The following is a 19,439-nucleotide window of genomic DNA, read 5'->3' as shown; positions in this document are numbered from 1 at the left end:
GCACATTGGTTACCTTTGTTTGCAAACTAGAATCCCACCTATCTACTTGGTCAGTTCTGAGAAATAGATTCTAATAGTTTTGAGAAAGAGATTTTTCAAATGTCAAATTGCCTTTCTGCCCTGGAAGTGCTGTCAGGTCAAGTCTGAAGACTTTGCAGAGGCAGTGCATAGAGAGGGAAACCCTGGGATAAATATCAGAGCATCTACCCCTGCCCAAAGCCCAGGTGGCTGACATTATAAGAGAGAGCCACTGATTTTACTTCAAAGAGCTTTTACACCGAACAGCCAAAATAATCAAGACGTGCTAATTGCTAATGTCGGCCTTCTTGCAATCAAAAACACTAAGGAAAATTGTAGAACGCATAAGCATAAAATTCACATTCTTTTTCATCCAATACCTAAGCAGTTCTGATCTGTTAAATATATTCTAGAAAGCCATAAATAAATGCTTTAAATGAAATGAAGAAAGCATCTATTTTATAAACTTTCAGCTTGGCAGTTTATATTATTGAAGTAGTTTTATTTTGTTTTGTTTTTAAAACATGCAATACCTTAAACATATCTTACAGGAATTTTTGTTTGTTTTGTTTTGTTTCAATTTCTTTGTGATCTGTAACTGTGATTTTTACAGAGGAAAAATAAATAAATCTATTTGGCACTTATAAATTAAGGAATTAGTGCATAACAATTTAGACAACTAAAAATGAGCCAAGAAAAAAAAATCTTAGATTATTTTGTTGTTGTTGTCCATTATGAAGAGTTATGCTTTTATTACTTTATTCTTTGGTGTGATATAAGTGATACACACACACACGTACATATGGCTGTGTATTTATTTGTGGTGTGTGTGTGTGCACGTGTGTGTGTGAATTTATGAAAGTACACATTTATGGACTGTGCAATATGGAGATAAGTTTAAACAGAAAAAAAAGAAAAAAGAAAGAAACCCCTCAGGAGTGAGCTGTTACTTTACCTTTGAAACACTCCTCGAGAAAATGCTAACATCATGAATGAGGAAGTTACTTGTCCCATTCACTATGGTCTTTCCCTAATTATAGTTCATGATCTTCAGGACACATTTGCACTCCAAGAATTTATCAGCCTAATTGTCTTGTAAAACACTATGCATTACATTACAAAATCGCCATAAAAACCTTATGCTAGAGTGTATTTTATTTGGGTGAGTAAAGGGTATATATATATATATATGCATGTATATATATCTCCTCCCTCATAATTCTTTTCCAAGAGGCAGACAACCTTAGCAAAATGGTATCAAACTTAGACAATATTCCATCTTGTTAAAAGTAGGCGATACAAAGAAATATTTAAAGAATCCATTTGGTTTATTTGTTTAACCCAGCTATTAGTGTAAATTAATGTCATTAACATCATTAGGTGTAATTGTCTACATAGGAAGTGGTTCAGTTAATAACAGTAAACTACTATTTAAATAAACACAGAACACTTAAAGCACTGGAAATTTACTGAGCTTGCCTAATATTTCATCTAATTTTTCATAACAAACATTTATTTTTGTCCCATAACTGACAAGAATAAATTCTTTCAAAGACATTATGCCCTTCTACACATAGCCACTTCTAAACTAAATTCTCTCCTATGCTCTTGTTACAAAGAATGATCTTATGAAGTAGAGTAAGTTGTAGTAACAGATTTTTGTTATCCAACTTCAATAACAAATGGGAGTATATAGCTTAATATTGTATCTAATCAATTCATGTACTTTATTTAAGTAATCACAGGTTCTCTTCTCCAGATTTAGATTTTCTATAAAAGCAAACAAATCATAAACTCTTGTGATCTATTGTTTATGGCTCTACTATAGCAGTTCAGGAGTGAGGGCCACACCCCTAGAGGTAAGGGCAAAAAGTACGTTGTAATTAGATGATACATTAAGTAGAATACAGCAGACACTGGGTCCTTTCATAGCTGCTACAATTTTTATGATATCAGCGCTGATACATAATATCAACAGTAAATCATTTAAATACACAAACAAAATTTTGAATCCTACAAAATGCTGGTATTTTAGGTTTAGTCTACAAATGTCTATGCACATTTAATAAGTTTTAATAGTTTGTATGTTACATAAAACACAAAAAGTCCATAGGTCATTAATTTTAACTAAACTCAAGGTCAAACTATTTTATTACTAAATTTTTTTTAAAAATCTATATGCATGGACTGAAGAAACATCTCAGAAGTTAAGAGTCCTGGCTGTTCTTCCAGAGGTCCCAGGTCCAGTTCCTGACACTCATGTCAAGAAGTTCTCAACTACCTATATCTCCAACTTCTACTGATCTAAAGTCTGTAGACCAGGCCCAGCAACTGTTTGCATGTACACACACACACACACACAGAGAGAGAGAGAGAGAGAGAGAGAGAGAGAGAGAGAGAGAGAGAGAGAGCACAAGAGAGGGAGAGAGATTTAAATGAAAACAAGTCTTATTTTTTAAATTCTGTATGTGTAATAACATTTGCCTTTACCGTATTAACTTACAGAAATTCTCTAGGGTACATGTACAACCATAAATGTGTAAGATACCATGAAGTTGATGTGCTATTTTAAATACAGTTTTTTTGTGAAAATTTTCTCTTATTCATTGATTATAATCAGAAAGAACACTATACATTATATAGCTGTGTGAAATTTCTCATAAAGTATTATTGTCATAGAATAGTTATCACACAGAACTCATCAGCAAGAAATTATTTTATAGGTTGTAATTATCTTAGAGAAAAAAGCGAGGAGTCGTATGGAGAAGCCATCCTAAACAGATCACTGATTTATATCAGGACTGCATGCCAGAAATTCAAGCCAATTTCAACTTCTAATAGATATATAAAAAGGCACCACAAATTTACTAAAACTAAGTTAATCAAAAAGTGTTTGAATATTATATGCTAAGTGCACAAATCATCTGAACCTGAAGCAGAGATATCGACCTCACGCTCCTGTCTGCCTTTCATTGTAGCTCCTTTCACTTGCTATTATATGTATTGAACAATTAACATTTCAATGTACAATGCATACATATAGAGACGGCCAAAGATAATAAAAACTGGTATAATCTCAAATATCAGCTACAGATGTTCTAATTTTAAGTTGTGACATGAGTCAAATTTTAAGTATTATAATATTTATCAGTGCATAAAACAGCTTGATCAAGTTTCTCTGGAAAGCACAGATAACAACTGATTTTGCAAAAGGAAGCTAAATACCTTGTAGATATTTATTCCATATCTGTGAATTGTTTATTGAAAAATGTATTAAATAAGTAAAGGTTTCTTAACGTTAATATTTTGAAGATGTAAAAAGCATGAGGTAATGGAGATATAAAATCTAAAATGAAAAATGTTTTGATATAATATGGACTATAGATATCTTTCTATTTACAGGGGTCAGAGAATCCGTTCTAGATTTTTAAGTTCTTTTGTTTGCTTTCTTCTAAAATGAATATTTTAAAGATATAAATTGCAAGCAAAGCGATGTACTTTCATACCATTTCTCAGTGCATAGTAACTACAAACACAGTTCCGACCTTAGTTTAGAAACTGTCCTTCAGGCTCTTAGAGCTCCTTCCTTCTCAAGAGGTTGACAAGACTGAAGAGGAGGCCAGGCCTCTAATTCATCAGAAGAAAGAAATGAGAAAGCTGAAGAGAGAGACACAAAAAGACTGACAAGGAATGTGAAAGTGGAAAAGAATAAAGAAACAGCTGTTCTCTAAGAACAACTTCCTCAGTACAGAGCAGATTCCCTCTGTTTTCTAAGCATGTCCCTGCCATGAGAAAATGGGCAACCCACATGTAAAAGCAGGGTGCTGTAATTAGTAGGGTATAAACTCCTGTCAGAAGTCATAAGGAGGTCACAGAAGGAGCCCCAAATGCTTTTTTAGGGAGGAGCAGGACTTCAGAAGCTAACAGTAAGGTTTCAGAGGTAGTGATGAAAGCTAGGTTTGTTTTCAGGTCAACTATTAAATCATAGGATATGAAAAAAAGAACCATTTTTTTTAGGGCTGCAAGAAGCAAGTATCAGGAAAATGGCAGCAAGACTTCAACAGTGATAAATGTGCACTGACGTTACAAACAAACAAACAAACAAAAATGGCCATGGTTAAGATGAAGGATTTAAGTGGCAGGCTTAAAAATAGGAGATTTCTGTAGGCGATGAGCATGAAGCTTCTAAATAATGAAGGAGTACTGTGTATCAGAGCACCACACACCACACTCTGCTGCCACTTGAACAACTGGGAGAAAAGAGAGAGAGGTGAAGGAACTGGAATGTATAGTGTGCTTAGGAAAACAGAAACCACTACATTGAAATAGTCAAAATAGGAAAAAAAAGTTAAGGTTTATATCACCTTTCCAGATATTGTGAAATTCAATTAACATGATTTTCGCAACTGATAGAAATGAGGTGGTCCTCCATAATTACTCAGGTACTCTGGGAATCCAGAAGACAGAGCAACCTGATTAAAGAGCAGCCTTCCACTCTCTGTTATGGTGGGTACTTGCCCCAGCCTCATCACCGTCCTGCTTATATGTGTGTGTGTGTGTATGTGTGTGTGTATGTGTGTGTGTGTGTGTGTATTTTTTTTTTTAAATGTGGTGGTAAGGATACTTGCTATTGAGTCTAATAGCTTAAGTTCAACTCCTTAACCTATATGGTAGGTAAGTTGTCCTCTGGTCCCACATGAACTGTGGTGCAGACAGGAACATACAAACCGAGGTGCACAAAATAAAAAAATAATACAATTTACATGCACACGATACAAATGCATGAGATAAAACACTGATATTGAAGCCAATTGTTATTACTTCAGTGGTAATGGTTTTGTTCTTTGCATTAGGTAATAGTGCCTATTGCGCTGAATGATTCGGTGACATTGCTAGTTACTAAAATACTACCTGGCAATTGCTGCCTATTTATTAGTAACTAGAACTTAAGCAAATATAATCTCTGAGCTGTTTGGTCAAAAAACCCAAATCACACTCCATTTGAATATTGTATTGCTTATGCAGAAGCTAGTGGCATTTTAGGACTATATACTCTGAAGACACAATTCTACTTAATCTTGTGTGAATTATATGATTACCTATAATTAATAATCATGATTAGTTATAGTATAATTAATTGTACTAATTATAATAAAGTTAATGTTCTAGATATTTTTAAGGCAGAGAGAACAAGATATCACCTCAAATCAGTACACTATATTAGAACCATAATTATGATTATAATTCTAGCTATTTTTCCCTAAATATGTTATGTATATTTTTACATGAGTTTTCCTGCAAAAGTGTTCAAAAGACAATTCATAATTCCTGTATAGAAACACCAATATTCTAATAACTAAGTTCAGTAGTGGTGTTAAGCCTTAACTTTGGATATTTAAAACATTTCTAATATTTCAGATACAAACATTGTTTGAAATGAAAATGGATGAGCAAATGATATTTTATTTTATTTAAATGCCCTTTGGTGTGCTATCGGAATTAGAATGCTATATTAAAAGACAATACGCTGGCTGCAGCCTGAACAATATATGTTCAATCATTTATTGCCATAATATTTCTTTATCTAGGATATATAATACTACATAATAATGATAATACTGCACATTCATTGATTATTTCTTATGTCCCAGATACTATTTCTAGGGTTTAACATTTATTAGTCCATTCAATTCCTACAATACCCCTATGAGGGAAGTACTATTTTTATTAGCCCCAATTTAAACTTTAAAAAATTCAAGTTTAGAATGTCCTACTTTATGCACCTGGTAAGGTGTGGATCCAGAAAACGAGGATTCCATAATTTCTGCTAGAGCAATATAACTTGTAATACAGATTACCTTTCTTTTAATATTCATTTAGCAATACAGTATATTTCTAAGACTCATTGGCTATCATGGAAATTGATGGCACTATTTATTAAATAGTCTGTCAAATTAAAAAATAGTCACAGGCTTCAGAAGTGTAAATGAGAAATAATTTTAAATATTGTTAATATTTTTAATTCAAATGAATGTTTAAAGTTCTACAATGGTGTATGTTACAAGTTTATAAATCATATATATCACCAAAGTAATAGTTCTATTAATATATCAAATGAAAATAAGATACACCTGAAGAAAACCCTTTTTTTGAGGGGGGGGGGTTTGGTTGGTTGATTGTTTTTGTTTTGTTTTTTGTTTTTGTTTTTTTTTGTTTTGTTTTTGTTTTTCCAGACAAGGTTTCTCTGTGTAGCCCTGGCTGTCCTGGAACTCACTTTGTACACCAGGCTGGCCTCAAACTCAGAAATCTGCCTGTCGCTGCCTCAAGAAAACCCTTTATAAGGAAAACTATGTCCATACTTTTTAATTTTATTTTTCAAATAATCACAAAGAAATTCCTAATTTTTTTCTTTATAAAAATGAAATTTAGCAAAATAACACACACAAAAATTCAAATCTCTATAATATCATTTTCTATAAGTTTTATGATATAAATTCTATGTTTAAGTCAGAAAGAACATTTTGAAAGCAAAGAAGACAGGACATCTGAGCCAGATAATTCTGTAGACATTCTCCATAAACTAAAACATGATTCTTTCTGAAGTATCTAACACACTGAAGTCCAGAACAGATTTCTTGGAAGCATGTGGCATAGTTTCAAGAAAGACAAAAGCGAAATAAAGATTCAATATTCTCATCTAAGTTTACCAACTTAGAATCTCTGAGATTCAGCTTATTAGTGAAGTTACAGTGATTAAATGAGGAATTGAAAAATGTTATTGCTTAACATCTACTGAAAATTGCCTACAGCAATCTAAGAGAAATCTCAGCTACAGATGTGCACAGTGAAAATCACGCAAAAATATTTTAACAATAAATATACTTCACAAATATACTTACTAACCTTCCCATATTATAAAATATATTTTAAAATGTATTTTTTAAATGGCTATTCTCCTTACTTAGAAAAATATATTGGCCAGTTTTTTCAAGTTTCAGTTTAAAGAGAAATTTTCAAAAGAAAAAATTTTTGGCGAGAAAAAAATCTTACAAATTAGAATTATGTATTTTACAACAACTGTAAGTGTCTGCTTTTAAGAACTATAATACTTAATTATTGAATAGAAATTCTTCATGCATTCAGAGGTTTAAGAACCATGTGGCTTTAGGAACAGATTCACTTTTTCAAGTTCACAAAATAAACTGACATCAAGTAAAAAACTGTGATCAGTTTTTGCAGTTATTGACCTTTCACGTTGGATGTTACAAGCATCCGAATGATCCGCTAGACAGCCCCCAGATAAACTAGGCTTTAAGTGGCTAATCAGTCACATTTGGCTAGGGACACACCAGCATCCCCTCTCAATACATCAGTGTTCCTCAATACGGGACAGGATTTGTTTTCCAACTCTTAACAGGATCATTGAGAGGGAACAGGAGGAATATTATAAAGGCAGGCCTGGATCAAGTCCAGAGGCAAGCACCCGCACAGCCATGCCCTGGAGCCTCGCCAAGGAGCAGAGTGTTTCCACAAATGGCATGATTCCTTCCTCATGTATCACCAATGCAGAAAACCCATGAACATTTCTGTCACAGTTAATATCACTGACTTACAATACGACAAACATGAGGCATATAGAGGTATCTTATTTCTTTATGCCTGTACAAGCTGAGTGACTACTCTCAATACCTAATTCCATCTATTACACTGCAAAGTTTCATGTAGAGGAATATGAAGAATTACTACTTGAAGTTTAGGCACCAAGATGTAGTTCACAGGTGACAGTAATTTTGGTCACCAAATATAGTATTAACTTCTTAAAGCCAAAATAATTATTTGTAATCAGACAATGTTTAGCAAAATGGTTTTGCTCAGTTGAAAAAAATTCGGGCCATTTCTTCATGGCAAATACATCTTTAAACTATGGTTAAAGATATTTGTATTAAGTTTTCTATTAATATGTTTACAACTCAAACACTTCCTACTAAATAAAATAAAATAAAACATTATAATTTTCATTAAAAAACTTAATTCTTCCAAAAATGGAACCTTTAATATTATTTCCTAGTCTTTCATCAGATAAATTTAATAGTGAAGTTTTACATATGTATTTCTGATTTGTTTTTTTCCACATTTATAATTGTGCAAAATATAAATTTTTCTTTCACATTAATTAAAATATTAGCATTAGCTTGTGCTTTTTTAAAGAAAATTCTGGATTGTTGCTGTCAAAAATCTCTAAATAATTGTTACAACTGGCATTGTAACATTACTTTTCCAGTAACTGTTGTTAAGGTCTACTAGATAAAAACTTCACCTTTCATCTGATTAGTTCATTAGAGAAGTGATTGTGTTTATACAGTAAGACAGACATTCTTCTGCCAAAGAGTGATGCTAAGTCTTTGTGTCACTTTTGTGGTTCTCAGCTATGGAATTCTTAAGATTTCCTAATTGAGTACTCTCGTGAGAAATGAAAGAGGGGTCTGGATTGTAGGGACATAGAGAATGTTGTGTTTGCTAATAGACCTAAGCCAGCAGAGGCTTCATTTGTTTGTTCCTAGTTCACTTGACATTGTTATCTACCCCAGAGATAATAACTGAGTGCTGGAGGGGAAGTACTTTATCTCAGTCCTCCTAATCCACTGCATGCATTCAGCTCTTCCAATAAGGGTGAAAAACTTAAGAGCTCAGCTTTTATGCTTATGTCAAAAGGAGAGATATTCAATAAATATGTAAAGTGTCTCTTTTGCTTTACAAAACAAAACCAAACAACTAAACAGCAGGTCTCCTTGTACAGTCAGGTGTCCTGATGTACCCTAAGCCAGCCTCAGGTTTGTCACAGAGTGCTTGGATACACTGTGTTAATCCTGTATAGTTTTGATGCGATATTAAATTTACCACAACACAACTAAATTATTATTTCAGATTATATTGAATGCTGATAATTTTAATTGTATATGTATTCTTTTTTCTTAGAAATTTAGTATGTAATTTCTTATAGAAGATTTCAATTTAGAATGCCCATTAAAAAAAAAGCCAAAAAATCATATGCACTTAAATAAATTTTCAGAATCAGAAATTTTGTTTTGTTTCTTCTGTCTGTTTATTTTAAGACAGAGTTTCACCATGTAGCTCTGACTGGGCTGGAACATACTATGTAGACCAAGCTGTCCTTGAAGTTGTAGCTCTGACTGGGCTGGAACATACTATGTAGACCAAGCTGTCCTTGAAGTTGGGCATACGCCTGACTCTGCCTTCAGAGATTTGGGATTAAAGGTGTACACCACAACTCTTGGTTTGTGAAATCTAAATATTTTTAAATTACTATTTATTCTTTTAAAAGTCATATAAGTTTGGGGGAAAAGAGCTTGCTACTATGTGAGAAACATTTAAGTTCAACAATGAATAATAATTTTGTTAGGATTGTTCTTTGTGACAGAAACTACAATAATGTTGCTAAAAATCATATGCCCAAGAGTTAAAAAATGTCAAGTTTGAATATTACACTAACACAGTAGTATTAACATAACAGCAAGGTATCTATTTGCTTTGCAGAGGTTCCCCTTTGCATTGTCTAAAACAGATTAGGACAAGGTCACCTACTTCATCAAGCAAGCTAATAGAAAGAAAACACCAGGATGAGTACCCAGAGTAGCTAATGGACAATGTACTTAGCTATAACAATTATTAGGTATAGTCATCTTTAAACTAACCACTCATTGCAAATAGTTAAATGATGTTGCCACCCAAGCAGTTTAAGATATACATAAAAGCCATTTTGCAGAGTATATTATACTTTGTAAGTTAATAGCAACATAAGTCATACAATTGTAACTGTAACTATATGTATATATGTATAAAATATGTATATATGTAAAAATATTGGCCTGTAGTTGATCACATAATGATAATTAACAGAAAATTGTTCTAAAATAAAATATTGTTCAAAAAACAAACATGAGTAACTCCGTGGCTCTCTGGTGACAGTTTAAACTCTACTTCAGACGCCTTCTACAACAATACGATCCACTCTAGTATGACATATCAAGCGCACCCATTTTTATTCTTCACGTCAGAAAAAAAAATGACATCATTTGGCAAAAGTAAGTAGCTACAGTGCTGTCACATTACAACCCCCTTATTTATAAGTGACAATTCTAAATATATGTGCCACATTTGTTAATACTTTGAGAACAGAGCTCATCTTTTTAAGCTCTTGTTTCTTCTATTTTTATGCTCATCAAAGGCTCAGAGGATCAGTGTTAAGAACCAGGCGGAATCACATCTCATAGAATTCCTACTGACATTCCCTCAGTCTTTCCTGTCAAAAGCTCACTTGGCTGATTACCTCTTGTAAACCTTACAGTGCAGTACGAAACCGCTGCCATCCACGTTAGTAAATGTGTTGAATGGTACAAATGAAACTTTACTAACAATTAGTATGATCTCCAATATCTATTGCGTACCATCAGTGAGGATACAACTATAGGTAGTCATTATGTTTAATAGTCATTGTGAATTTGAATAGTCACTATTTTCTAAAATACCTAATAACTACAGATTCAAGGAATTTTAATAGCAAATATTACTTACGTTCGCAAGTGTCCCCTTTTTGCTGATAGCCTGCTTTGCAGATGCATTTTCCAATGGGTACTAGCCACTCTCCTTCTGCACTGCAATGCATTCTGGGGGAATTTTCTGCCTCTTCCTCGGCACTGCTGACACATGTCCCACGGACCTCGACTAAGGAGGAAAATTCCGAACCAGTCACTGTATCTGGAAAGACAGCTAAGTTCTCAACAATGGACCAGCACTTCTTGTAGTACACTTTGACAGAAACCAATGCTATGCAAGCCCCTACATCCTGAAAGGCAAGATAGAATCCCTTTTTGGACAAAGGTCCAATCTCTCTCACCTCAGTGTTCAGCTTCATCTTTCTTTCACCAAGGTCACCTTGTGTGAAACTTTCATCTGCAGCAATGGTGTCTATTTTAACATAAAGGTTTTCTCGTATATTCCTGCCGGTGTCGTAGTCTGTTTCATAATAGTACAAATTAAACGTTTCCTTGCAAGTTCCCAGGACTCCGGGAAGACTATTACAATCCCTCAAGGTGAATTTCAATTCTACAAAAATCCTTTGTGCGTTGCCTTTAGAAATCCAGTTAGTCCGCAGCCAGTTGTTCTGGTTGGGCTCCATGACCTGGCACACCTGGTATGTTCTTATCGGAGTGTAGTTCTCATCCAAACCACTAATTTCTTCCCACTGTAAAGTTTTGGAAAAAGAGGGGAAGGGGATTCATCAGTCTTTCAGCAAAAGAAAAAAATTACACTGTATTTTCCAAATAAGATGAAGAACCCCTGAGCCACACGTATGGACTCCTGGAAGTCAGAGATGGTCGAGTTCATACCCTGCAGTATCTTAGTGAGCATCATTGTGCTGCTTGATTCTTTCAACATACAAAGAGCATTCCATTCTGTTTTATATCCACTACGAGAGCACTAATATCTCTTTTCATGTTGAAGTCTGTAGTCTCCGGTGAGTCTACAACATGCTAAGGCTAATGAGTACTAAAATCACCCACCCCTCACAGCACACAGATGCAGAGGAGAACGACTGATAACTCAGTCGACATGTTCAGTGTCTGTAGTGTCCTTACACTCAAAGATGCTGGCATTTAGAGCACAATTCCAAAAATACTGGAATGTAAAAACATGGAGCACTGTGTCAAAATTATAGTGTGGAATATTTTGCGAAATTTTGAAAACGAGCTGTAAGAAGCATTTAAATCTATTACCGAGGTACACATTTTTGCCCAGCATCATTTTAAAATGGTACATAAAACCCTATATAATTATCAAGTAGTTCTGAAAGTAAAAGCTACTCTTATAAGCAAATTGTTTTCAGCGGACAGCCAAAGACACATGGCAAATTAGCAAGCTATGCATGAATGGTTTTAAAATGCCCATTTATCTTGTGATGCCTTATATTCTACAAGTGAATTGATTTATACTCATTCACAAAAACAGGGGGACAGACAGTTCAGCAACAAACTCAAAGATGACCGAATCATGTATATTACTTACTGCTCACAGCAAACAAGGTCCATATGTCTAAGAGTTTTAAAGGCTTCTTCAGTCATAGCTGTTCACATCAGTAGCTGTTGCCATCAATAGCTAGTCACATCCTCGCTTACTGTTTCTGCTAAGTTTTCCAACTCACAGTATGATGTTTTCATAATGAAACTGTAACATACTTATACTCCTTTGCCCAATTAGAAATACTACAAACAAAATAGTGTGTATTTTAAGTCTAAAGTCTTTCGGCATCTGATATCTAAACTATTAACTCAAAGAAGTTAGATGAAAAAGAAAACACACACACAAATTTGGTAATGATTTTCACTTGTAAAACCTGATCATCAGAGTATCAATTAATTTAATCTATTTCATCAACTGTGTATTTCTAAAATCATTTTTATAAAATTAACAAAAAATGATGAATTGAAGACAACTAAACTCAGAAATGTCTCAAGGAAGCAATAGTTATGTAGTATCTACTAGATTTTATTTTAAGAGCAGCTTAATGTTTCCAAAGGCCCTCAAACAGCCAAGAATTGATTCTCATACTATGCTTCTTGACACACATTTTTTTCACTACATAACACTGTGCATATTTTCCATTTATTTCTTGAATTATCTACTTACAGTCTATTTGTATGTAACTAAGAAAAATATCTCAAATCCTCCACTGATAGATATATTTCTGTCTCCTAAGCCAATTGACATTATTAAAAGAGGGAGAAAACAGTTATGACATCTACCAAAAAGCCAAAGCACCAACGTTTAATGTGCTCTTAGGACCGTGCTTCAGCTTACAGAAATCAAGGCTGATCATTCGAAGGGCTAATCTCAAGTATTCACTCATTTAATAACTATATAACTGTATCATTACAGGTATGAGAAATCAATGTTGTTGCCCATGAAATAGTGTATTTTCATGAAAGCCAGAAAAGTCAGGTCTCACTATTTGATATTTAGGTCATTGTTTCATTACACAGTTTTTGAGAGTGAATGTATTTCATGAATGACATAAATTGGAATGGGTGTCTCAATTTACAATGCTCTTTATAAATATTATATGATATTTTTATAAAATTATAAAAATATTTTCTCATTGCTCAGCAACAATATTGCTTTATGTAAGAACATGTGAACAAATCTGTCATATAATGAAAATCCTTGGGTTCATATTTTCTTGCACATATTATTGATTCTTACACACACACACACACACACACATGGTTAAAGTTTAACTCAAGATTCTCTGGACTGATAAACTGCTCATTTGAGCCCAAGATAACACTGACAGTCATAATTTATCATGTTGTAGGTTACATGGATGAAGTACTGCAATCATTTATCAGTTTACTTCTCAGAGATAAAACCATCTTCTGAATCTATTTACTTTAATTGATGGATTGTAGAAAATGGGCTGCATCTGTCACTGGCAAGAAAGGTATTTATTTATTTTAACCATGAACGTCTTTCTACAATGTATATTTTCTAGTGGAAATATTTTACATCCAAGGAAGTACCTCAATAGATTTAGAGGTCTTTTAGTTCATTAGACTTTTAGACTACATTGGTAAATTATCTGTCACTTTACCATAATTTCTGGTGGCCAACACAGATAATCACTATATAATCCCAGAGAAAATCTCTCAGAGTTCAATGTAACAGAAACTCTGAATATTTTCAGCATGCTTAAAATTTCTCATTCTATTAAATGGGAAGTTTTCTCAGTGACTTTTTAGTTAATGCTATACTGATTCTATAATTTTGTTTTTGTACTTTTGTTCTTATGGTAAAATCAGTCGAAAGTGTTTTTTTCTTCATCCATATTTACTGCACCTTTAGCCCCAGATTTCCACATGTGTTAAAGATAAACTTAGGTAGCAAGGGAGGTTCTTTCTCACAGTCTACTGGCTTCATCAGAATTGAAGAATTTGTTCTAGCTCATCATCAGAAACTACTCATAAAGATGATGTTGAACTAAACTTAAGAAATATATCTATCTGAATATATTAAAAATTGTTTTAAAAACTAAGATTCTTCTTAGATTTAGACAGACTTATTTAATGTTAAGTCCCATTCGTTCCAGCTGAATTTTGCTGTAATATGGATGTATTTCAGCCATCATTTTTGATTAATAACAGCAGATAGTAAGATAACAACACAAATTTTAAGAAGCTAACATTTTATGGCAAATCTTACGTCTCAATATTCTTTTACAGTTTTTGTTACCCTCTGGAGTCTACTGTGGACAATGTTAAAACTATTTTTAGAAGATGAAAACAAGTTTCATACTGTTTTAAAGAATTACAGAGGTTCTACCTGGTGATCATTACCCAGAAGCATAAGGCAACTGTAGAGGCTTAAGTGAGTTAGCGAAAAGAATGTTCCCTGCAATTAGTAAGCATTTATAACCTGAACAAACAGGCATGATTGATACGACTCCCAGAAAGAACTCAAAGACTCTGGGCTTGATTTATTTTATTTTCTCCTTTCTCAAAGTTCAAAGTATACTTTCTATACTTTGAGAATCTAATATCTCATGAGAAAACAAAACATTAAACAATAATGTTAAGTTTTAAGCATTTTTAATGTATGGACATGAATAGTTCCCTCAGAGGGAAGCTTTCCTGTCTTTCTCTGACCAGCTACGATCATACTGTATGAGGTCTGTACCTACCCCACTGGGTGGAGAGGAAATCCATTCCAATTCTGTTTGTTGTGCTTTCGAGTCCAGTAATAGTACTGAAAAAGAGAAGTTTTATTTTCAATGTTACAAAAAAAATTAAGCACATCTCTAAACATTTTAGGATAAATCTATTTTTTATATAAAATTGCTACTTGATGACTTAAGACTTATATAAATGCATCAAGCAGTGAAGAGCCACAAAATACAAGCATAGGAAACTTTCTAGAGGGGGAAACATATTAAATTATACATGCACTTGTTTATACCTTCAATTAAAGTATAAAAAATATATTCCCAGTGAAACTAACATAAAAATGAGTTTAGAAAGCTAAGCTCAGGTACAATGGTTGTGCAGTAATAACATACAAGATCTTTGGAAGTCAGGGAGTTCACTACATTTAAAGACACGAACCTACTAAGATATCATCCCCACACTACTATTCAGCCTGGCTCCACTTTTCAATATTCTACCAGCGATACTTCCTATCGTCTCTTGACAACTGGGGTTTAATATTTAAAGGGGAAAACCCTCATAGCACCTTGCCTTCTATCAATATGAATATAGAAATGTTAAATCTATGTTAAACAATGCTACCATGAGGAACAAGTCTCTGTTATCTACAAGCTGTGCTTTTAAACAAGACAACCATCAGCTTTCAAATATATATATATTTGAAATTATATATATATATATATGTATATATATATATATATAATTTTAAATTGGACATTTTTCAACATACTAGCTATTCTCTAGATGGGTTAAGCTCCCAGCTGACTTTTACAAGGAGTTGTATTCCATCTTTAGACTACCAAAAACATAATTAATATTTATGAAAATTGTGATTAAAGTATTATTTGTATTAATGGAATAATTCATTAGAATGTTACCTGTTATAACACATTATGCTTTCAGTTGGTCATGATGTTACTCTAAGATAATTATTCTTATAAAATACTTACTGACCGAATTGATTTTAGAGCTACATAGCTTTGGTGTTTTAAAACAATATTCCTGACTGTCAGCATTTTCACAAATAATCTATTGGTCCAGAAATCATCGTGAATATTCTTTACATATGCTTAATGTCACCTCCAGGAAATTGTTCAAATTTTGACTTGAAAATATGTACTCAGATAAACTTCTTAATATTGAAACATATTCAGACTCCAATTTTAAAAGGTTTATGCTTTGAAAGGTAAAGAAGACGGGTGTTGAGAGACAAAAGAAGAGTAGATGATGCGCTCAGTTCCTTCTCCAGGAGTCAAAGTTATCCCCAGTAAATGGAAACAGATAGATACAAAAACAGGAGTCTGGTTTTAGTGTAGTGCATTTAAGATTGTCGGGGGGGTGGGGGAGAGGGATCGACTCCCTTTCAATTAAAAATACAAGTCACTTATAAATTTTCAATTTGTGTTCTAACTTGGAACACCAGTAAGTCGTTGGATTAGTGTATTCAGAAGAGCAATTGAGAAAGGATAGTTTCACAATACCTTGAGAAGGGATGAAGCCCAAGGAAACAAATTCAAGTCACAGAACTCTCTTTTGGAATTTATTGTGGGGGATGGGGAGCTTTTATATTGACAACAACCAGTGGATTTTAAACCTACATGACCTTTTGGGGTTAGTCTTAAGAATGAAATGAACCCTGAGATTATCCTCTCCTGCTATGCCTTTCCCCTCGGCTACCTGCTGGCCGGCAACTTAGCAAAGAAACCGGCAAATCAAGAGGAAGTAGAAGGTGGCCACCGAGCTGGCGAGGCTTTCGGAAGCTCTGGAGTGCTGAATGCAATCGCCCCGTGACCGTCTTCCCTCTGGACTGCCGTACCGAGTCAGCCTCACTGCGCGCCCCGGAGAAGGCACAGGGCAGCTGGCCGCTACCGGGAGTCCAGAGCCGCGGCTCTGCGGTGAGCCTGGAGGCTCCAGCGCTGCCCGAGCATCAGGGCGGGGCGGGGCGGGGCGGGGCAGCCAGACGGCTGCGCCCGCCAACCTAGCGTCCATTACACTTCCAGACCTGGGACTCCAGGGAGCGGGTGGCGCCCAGCCTGGGCAGGAGTCGCGAGGAACAGACGGGCTTTCGGGAAGCGCCTCCTCTGAGGGCGCGGCGGCGGTTGTACTGTCGGGATGGAGAGCAGCGGCCGCAATTAGCCTCAGCGTTCCCGGGCCACTCCTGCCGCGCTAGGGAACCGGGAAAGGGGACCCGGGAGGTTGGTCGCCACCCCAGCTGCCCTAGAGGCCGCGCACCTGCTCGCGGCGCTGCTGGCCAAGCTCCTTGGGTGCCGTGATGCCCCGGGCCACCTCCGGGTAGCAGCGCTCAGGGAACGCCACCGCCTGATTGCGCGCCGGAGCGCCCCGAGCGTCGCCACCGAGAAGTCGGGCGCGTTCCCTACCACCTGCCTCTTAAACATCTTGTCTGCATCTAAAGAACTCAGGCTCCGAGAATCAGAACCCTCTCCACGTAGCACCGGAGGAGGAGAGCAAGAGAGGCCTGCTGGCTGCAGGCACCTCTCCCCCTAGTGATGCAGTTATTTATAGCTCAAACTCCTGCTGGAGTCTGCCAGAGCTCGCGCGCGCCGCTTCGCCGTGCGGGGCAAACTTTTCCTTAGATCCCGCTATTCCGGAGGAATCGGGACAAGGTGGCAGGGTGTCGGTTTCTGGTCACCAAAGTCAAGAGGCTTGAAATGTATGTTTGATGTGTGTGTGTGTGTGTGTGTGTGTGTGTGTGTGTGTGTGTGTATGTGTGTGTGTAGCAGATGCTGGTCCACCTGCAGACATAACCATCAGCTCAGAGGCACGTTTTTCTCTCAATGGATTCAGCGTCAACACAGACTGCAGATGTGCAAAGTGGGGCCAGAAGGTCAGGCTGTTCCAAAGTAGGGTACTGTACCGGGTTGGGGATGTTGAGTTAACGAAGAAGGGTGGACGAAGAGAATAAAGAAAAGCCGCGTGAAATCTTAAGTTTTAGGAATAAAAGAATCGAGGACCAGTATGCCCCCTCCCTTTAGTACTGCTATGACCTAAATCTAACAGATCTCTCGCCCTCCACACCCCCGAACAGGCTTCTAAAGTATCCAAGAAATCAACCTTAGAAACGCAAGCTTGTCAGATGAGGTACCGGTATTGTGACACTGCTTAGCAGCAAGACACTTCCTTTGACAGGATTTATTTTTCCCCAGCTCCAACTACAGGCACCAAAAGGTATTTTACCTTTTGCCAATGGTTCAAAGGAGACGCAGGGAAAAATACCCACGTACAGGCGTATCCTGTGGTCAAAAGAAGCCTCCCCTCGCGTACCAGAACTCGTCCCCAGAGGCCAGGACTGGCTACTTGGACTCCCGGAGTACCGGACCTGGGCCAAGTGACGGGAGACTTCTCACTCGGTGGCCTCTCCGTGCAAACTGCCGGCTGCGGCCAGTCCTCCCGGCGGCGGGTCGAGCCCGAGCCCCGCGCGCTGCCTCCCCTCGCGGCCGCATTGTTTCGAGCGGCAGCCGAGCGCCCACCGCAGGCCCGCGCCGCTGCCGCCGCCGCCGCCGCCGCCGCCGCAGTGAGCGAGTCGGCGGGAGCCCGAGCGCTCGCAGCCACGGAAGTCTCGGCTCCTCCGGGGAGGCTGGGGGCGACGCGGAGCTCCACTCCCCAGGTTTCGAACCAACTCTCACTGTGGCGTCCACGGCAGGCCGACCGCAAGAGAAGGAGCAAACGCGGCGGTTGGAGCTGAAGACCCGAGATGCCGGATGCAAAGGAGCTCGCTCGCCCTTCAGCCTCGCCACCATGGCCCCCCGAGCTGCCCGGCTGCAGAGCGCGCGCCAGTCCCCGGCCACCCCTTGGAGCTCCGGGGCCCCGACTAGTCCCGGCCGGTCGCCTCTGGTCGATTGGAACTGAGGGCGGGGAGGGGGCGGGGGGTCGAGGGAGGGTCGCCCGGCGCCGGAGGCGCGGCGGCCAGCGCCGCGGACCCGTCGGCTCGTGCAGGTAGACAGCGAAATAAATAAGTCAGAACAAACTTTGCTTTCCTCTGGCCTTACCTTCCTTCGCAGCCTGCGCCTCCCCCGTGTGTGCAAAGCCAAGCAGCCAGATGTAACACAAAATAATCCACGAAGGGAACCGAGTTTGAACAACCATGGTGCATGAGCAGGTTTGATTTTTTTAGGCTGCAGTTGGGTCGCAGCTCTTTAGATGCTGTTTGCTCCGAAGTGGGTTATTATTGTTGTTATTATTGCGCTCCTCGCATCGATCCCCTTCTGGGTCCCAGGCCGTCTGCTCCACGCTTAGCTGTTTGATTTCTCTCTCCCCCCTCCGGTTCGTTCGCACCGTGTTTGCTGCCTGCAAGTCTCCGACTGCAGACCGGCCGCTTGCTCCACACTCCAATAATATCAATTAGGGGGGAGGAGGCGGGGCTACGAACCCAGAGCCTCCGCCACTCCGACTGAGTGGCAGCCGCAGCCCGCCTGCTAGGCGGCGATTCCCACGGCCGGGGGGCGGGTCCCTACGAAGTGGCCGCCTCTACCTTGGAGGCGGGGTCCTGAGCAGGAGCCAATCAACGCCGAGCGGAGTCGGGTTGCGAGTCCAGGATTCCCTCCCAGATCGGTTGCCGGGAAAGCGGGGACGAGCCGCGTTAGGCCAGCGGCGTGCAGTCGGGAGCACTTGGCTTTTAGCTACTGCAGC

The 19,439-nt window shown here is 37.8% G+C and overlaps 1 protein-coding gene across 7 annotated transcripts in view; it reads right to left on the bottom strand.

The window, feature by feature from the left end:
- Positions 1–19,214, bottom strand: part of Epha7 (Eph receptor A7) — a 154,438-nt gene extending 135,224 nt beyond the window's left edge. For 3 of the 7 annotated variants that reach the window (XM_006537607.4, XM_006537606.4, XM_017319954.2), the window contains exons 1-3: positions 18,800–19,214; positions 14,771–14,835; positions 10,612–11,281 (exon numbers count right to left, since the gene is read on the bottom strand). In XM_006537607.4, the coding sequence (XP_006537670.1) occupies positions 10,612–11,281; positions 14,771–14,835; positions 18,800–18,896 (832 nt within the window). In that variant the 5' untranslated portion in view covers positions 18,897–19,214. Of the gene's footprint in view, positions 1–10,611; positions 11,282–14,770; positions 14,836–16,469; positions 16,884–18,799 lie in introns of those variants that run through there. The other 4 variants (NM_010141.4, NM_001290434.1, NM_001122889.1 and 1 more) reach the window with 3 other exon arrangements.
- Positions 19,215–19,439: the final 225 nt, after the last annotated feature.

Source organism: Mus musculus, chromosome 4 (genome assembly GCF_000001635.26).
Source record: "Mus musculus strain C57BL/6J chromosome 4, GRCm38.p6 C57BL/6J".
Classification (NCBI taxonomy): domain Eukaryota; kingdom Metazoa; phylum Chordata; class Mammalia; order Rodentia; family Muridae; genus Mus; species Mus musculus.
Note: the sequence above shows the minus strand (reverse complement) of the source record. Positions and strands in the feature narration are given on the sequence as shown.